A 5,147-nucleotide genomic window follows, 5' to 3' on the forward strand; every position below is an offset into this window, starting at 1 on the left:
GAGGAGGAGGAGGAGGAGGGGGAGGAGGAGGAGGAGGAAGTGGTGGTGGTGGTGGCAGTGGTAGTAGCTTAGAGTATCACACTAGCGGTGGAATCGGTGTTGTCGTACCTGGTCAAGCTATTCGATCTGTTGCATCTAAAGAAATGCCAGGAAGTATACAATTTGGTAGTACCCAAGCTCAACAACAGTACACCAGTGCGATTGTTGTGCCAACTGCTGCATCGACTTCCATTAAAGTGAGTTGCTAATAGTAAATAACAAATAGAGCGTCGTACAGTGTGTTTCAACGTGTTACTACTGCGTCAACAGGCGAGTGGCTCTACAGGAGGAGGACTCGGTTCTACGTGTGGCGGTGGCAGCATAAACAGCAGTGGCTTGCATAGTGGAATAAGTAGCGGGAATAGCCATAACATGGGTTCCCAGCAACCTACATCGGGTTCGCAAAATCAAGTTCATACACAGCAACAATCGACAATAAGGCATAAGGTACACATCCTTTTCAATCGATCTTTAAATGTTTATAATATAAAAGAACTCTTTACGCCGTAACGTAAATTACGAAAAATTTGAAATTTTAAGAGAGTTACATTCGCTGTTATAGGTACATTCAGGCAATGTAACGCCGCTTGCCTCCACTCCACCCGGTCCTAATCTAGGTGGTGGGAGTGGATCTCAACAGTTTCAGAGATTAAAAGTGGAAGATGCGTTATCGTACCTGGATCAAGTGAAATACAAATTCAGTGATCAACCGCAGGTGATTAAACAAAAAGCTAAATTATGAATATAGCATAGCCTGCATTTATGTCGACATTTTTAAATGTTGTATATATCGTATATTTAATAGTAGTAGTAGTAGGAGTAGGAGCAGCAGCAGTAACAATAGCAGTAGTAGAAGTAATAGTAGTAGCAGTAATAGCAGTAGTAACGCTAATATTATATGTCGTACGACAAGCTTGTCGGACGTTCCAATTGGCTGTCGGATAGAGAATTTCTGGGATACCTGAAGCAAAAATTAAAGATCTTAGGAGAATTCTATCCATCAGTCAATTGACACGTTCGACAATAGTCATGTCGTACGACAGAGGACAGAGAAAAGAAACGCTTGGCATTTATTATTTTAATATTTTTCTTCACAGGTGTACAATGATTTTTTAGATATCATGAAGGAATTTAAGTCGCAAAGTATAGATACTCCAGGTGTTATAACTCGAGTGAGTCATCTGTTCAAAGGACATCCTGAACTCATCGTTGGCTTCAATACGTTTCTTCCGCCAGGCTATAAGATAGAAGTGCAAGCAAACGAACAAGGATACGCCTTCCAAGTGTCCGTTAGTATGCCTAGTCCAACGGCGACGCACACCGCCACGTTATCACAGCACCATTGTACGGTGAATGTTGGCTCACCTCCTGTGGCTAGTCCACCCACTCAGCCTGCGAAAGCACCTCCAGTTTTACAGATAATGCAAGGGTGAGTGTTTCTCGCGCTACACAAAAACACAATGTTAGAATGTGTTGCAAATTGTCAAGAAGAGTTCGCAGATTGCGATATGTTACTATAGAATATACGATTACATCTGTCGTTGCCACAGGTCAGGCAGTATACACCATACTTTGCCAAACAGTATTACAACCAACAGTTTAACTACTCACGCGCCATCACCACCGCCGGTACCGGTGTACAACAACTCGCACATTAGTACTGCACAGGCGCAAGCTGTCAGTCAGGCTCTAAGTCAAGCAGATGGAGTAACGAATAGTGGACAAACGCAACAAAATCAACCAGTCGAATTCAATCATGCGATAAACTATGTCAATAAGATAAAGGTATAGTTGTCAATCACGTCGAAGGTTTCGACGCGAGCTCTGTATTTTCTTTCTCTCTCTTTTTTTAGAATCGGTTCCAAGGACAACCGGACAAATACAAACGTTTCTTGGAGATATTGCATACGTATCAGAAAGAACAGCGGAATTTAAAAGAGTCTGGTCACATGGGAGGTACGAGTTCTGGCTACGGTACAAGCGGAGGAAAACACTTGACGGAAGCAGAAGTTTACAGTCAAGTTGCTATATTGTTTGAAAATCAAGAAGATCTGCTCGCTGAATTCGGACAATTTTTGCCAGATGCTACTAATCAACAAAGTTCACTGGTGAGTCACTTACTTCTTCCTAGCAATTTCTCCCTCGACAAAAGGGGAAAAAGTGCCCTGTTCTGATTCGTATTAGTCCGCCATGTTTCAGACTAACAAGACTACATCGGTCAATGATCACGCGGCGATTGTTAAGAAACCAATCGGGCTGAAGACGTCGTACAACAATTCCGGTACTATCACAAGGGATCTTCGAGAATCCGGCGGCACGACCGGTTTGGAGCGCGACGGTCGGGATCATAGGGAACGGGAACGGGAACGCGAGCGGGATAGACCGAGCATCAGAGATGTCAATAGTGGCCAGAAATTCGGACACAGTACGGGACAGTTGAAGAGAAGTCCGTCATTCTCGACCTCGGTAACAGCAGGGAATTTGCAACACGGACCGCCACCTTTGAAGAAGCACAAAGTCGCTTCGATGCGTGATATTACTATCGCGGAAGCTGGCAAATATGGTACTTTGAACGACTACGCTTTCTTCGACAAGGTGAATATTGAAAACATATCCTTCATAATTTTCAATCTTTCTCGTGTCAAGTTGGGTCAGGTTCCACGAATAAACGTAAATGATGTATTTTTAGGTTCGAAAGGCACTCAGGTCGCAAGAAGTCTACGAAAATTTTCTTCGGTGCCTTGTACTTTTTAATCAAGAGATAGTGTCGAAATCGGAACTTATTCTGCTAATAACACCGTTCCTCGGCCGTTTCCCCGAACTACTGCGTTGGTTCAAAGATTTCCTTGGTCATCTGGCCGACTTGTCCGCCACTGCGACGACAAACGCGAGTAGCGCGACGGGAATGGAAACTTTTCCAAACAATGTTGTACGGAGCCATCAAGAACGGCCGCAAGGTGACTTGGCGATCGAGATCGATTACACAGCGTGCAAGCGATTAGGAGCGTCGTACTGCGCTTTGCCAAAATCGTATGTACAACCAAAGTGTAGTGGCAGGACGCAACTTTGTAAAGAAGTCCTCAATGATACGTGGGTTTCCTTTCCAACCTGGTCCGAAGACAGTACATTTGTAACGTCCAGGTAATTTGTAATTTCTGTCCAATCAAATCCTCTCTCCCTTCTCTGTCATTCTTTTTTAACGAAATACGAAATCTGTGTGATTCATTCTAGGAAAACTCAGTACGAAGAATCCATATATCGATGCGAGGACGAGCGTTTCGAGTTGGACGGTGTGATAGAAACCAACGCGGCGACGATCAGAGTGCTCGAGGGTGTTCACAAAAAGATGAATAGGATGAGCCAAGAGGAATTGCAAAAGTTCAAGCTTGACGATTGCTTGGGTGGCAGTTCCCCCACGATTCATCAGCGAGCGTTAAAAAGGATATACGGTGACAAAGCTGCCGATATCATAGATGGTCTGAAGAAAAATCCTGTAGTGGCTGTACCGGTCGTACTCCGTCGTTTAAAAAGTAAGGAGGAGGAGTGGCGGGAGGCGCAAAAAGGGTTCAATAAAATTTGGAGGGAACAAAACGAAAAGTACTACTTGAAATCTTTGGACCATCAAGGAATTAACTTTAAACAAAACGATGTAAAGGCGTTAAGGTCCAAGAGCTTATTCAATGAGATCGAGACATTGTACGACGAGGTTGGTACTTTATACTTTATCATTAGCTCTCGCTATCGTTGGTCAAATTCGACTAATTTAATCGTTTCAATGTTCTTTTCAACAGCGACATGAGCAGGGTGACGAGGGTGGCGGCGATGGTCAAGGAAATAGTGGTCCGCATCTCGTGCTACCGTACAAAGACAAGACTGTGTTGGATGATGCCGCTAATCTCTTGATTCATCATGTCAAACGACAAACTGCTATCCACAAAGAAGACAAGCAACGCATCAAACTTTTGTTGAAGCATTTCATACCCGATCTCTTTTTCTATAGACGACAAGAACTTAGCGATGATGAGAGGGATGATGATGGTAAGTTTTCTTGTTGCGTTATCTTATGATAGATTCAGAAAGACGGATACATTCGTTGCCGCAATAATCAACAAATAGCTCGTTCTAACACACGTATTCTCTTTGCTTTCTTGTTGTGCCATAGACGAGAAGGAAGATATAAACGTGGCAGCGTATAACAACTCCCAGTCCACGACAACCGGTTCATCGTTAGGTCAAGGTTTGCAGGCCAACAGGAGTAAGGCTCCCGTGTCACCGAATACGTCTTCCACTTTGATCAAAACCGAATCCGATGTCAAAGTACCCATTCATGCACTCTCCACTGATCCCGAGGAGGCGTACACGCTTTTCATGAGCAGTAATAATTGGTACCTTTTTTTGAGGTTACACCATATACTGTGCGAGAGATTGACAAAAATGTGCGAAAGAGCAAACACTCTTATCGAGGAAGAATCCAAGTATAAGCAGCAGCGGAAAGAAAGCACAGCGGTTGCTTTGAGACTGAAACCGAAAAGTAAGTAATTGCTTTACAAAAGTGAGTAAGCAGAGTGAACGATATCTCATGATTAACCACTCCTTCTCGTGCTTTACGTAGGTGAAATTGAAGTTGAAGAGTATTATTCTGCTTTTTTGGACATGGTTAAAAATGTTCTCGATGGAAATATGGAGAGTACTGCGTACGAGGATACATTACGAGAAATGTTCGGTATACATGCCTATATTGCTTTTACTCTCGATAAGGTCGTAACGTACGCTGTGAGACAGGTGAGTATAGGCAGATTTCGTCGTATCTTGACTTTCGCCGGATTTTGTACAAGAGTTTATAAAAATCCTTTTCTCTCTCATACCAGTTGCAACACTTGGTCTCAGATTCTATATGTCAACAATGCATGGACTTGTTTCAAAAGGAGCAACGTCAGCCTAAAGAGAGTAGTGGAGCCGGCGGATTGTGCGCTACGGCGTACATGAGATTGGGGGCAGAATTGTCGTATCAGCGTAAAGCGGAAAAGACAATGGCGGATGAAAATTGTTTCAAGATATATATAGTAAGTCTCTCTCTCTCTCTCTCTCTCTCTCTCTCTCTCTCTCTC

The 5,147-nt window shown here is 43.5% G+C and overlaps 2 protein-coding genes across 2 annotated transcripts in view; one reads left to right on the top strand and one right to left on the bottom strand.

Moving 5' to 3' along the window:
- LOC116840572 (mitochondrial tRNA-specific 2-thiouridylase 1) overlaps positions 1-5,147 on the bottom strand; it is a 28,976-nt gene that overhangs the window by 15,526 nt on the left and 8,303 nt on the right. The window lies entirely within an intron of this gene.
- Positions 1-5,147, top strand: part of LOC116840574 (paired amphipathic helix protein Sin3a-like) — a 19,197-nt gene that overhangs the window by 294 nt on the left and 13,756 nt on the right. Inside the window, exons 2-14 of the mRNA XM_032807436.1 lie at positions 19-236; positions 310-486; positions 602-754; positions 1,137-1,468; positions 1,590-1,824; positions 1,893-2,147; positions 2,239-2,634; positions 2,729-3,180; positions 3,271-3,745; positions 3,831-4,077; positions 4,202-4,570; positions 4,652-4,821; positions 4,908-5,102. Of these exons, the coding sequence (XP_032663327.1) occupies positions 19-236; positions 310-486; positions 602-754; positions 1,137-1,468; positions 1,590-1,824; positions 1,893-2,147; positions 2,239-2,634; positions 2,729-3,180; positions 3,271-3,745; positions 3,831-4,077; positions 4,202-4,570; positions 4,652-4,821; positions 4,908-5,102 (3,674 nt within the window). The remainder of the gene's footprint in view (positions 1-18; positions 237-309; positions 487-601; positions 755-1,136; positions 1,469-1,589; positions 1,825-1,892; positions 2,148-2,238; positions 2,635-2,728; positions 3,181-3,270; positions 3,746-3,830; positions 4,078-4,201; positions 4,571-4,651; positions 4,822-4,907; positions 5,103-5,147) is intronic.

Source organism: Odontomachus brunneus, unplaced genomic scaffold, assembly GCF_010583005.1.
Source record: "Odontomachus brunneus isolate Ranch 3 - 2012 unplaced genomic scaffold, Obru_v1 Obru_scaffold_010, whole genome shotgun sequence".
Taxonomy (NCBI): Eukaryota; Metazoa; Arthropoda; class Insecta; order Hymenoptera; family Formicidae; genus Odontomachus; species Odontomachus brunneus.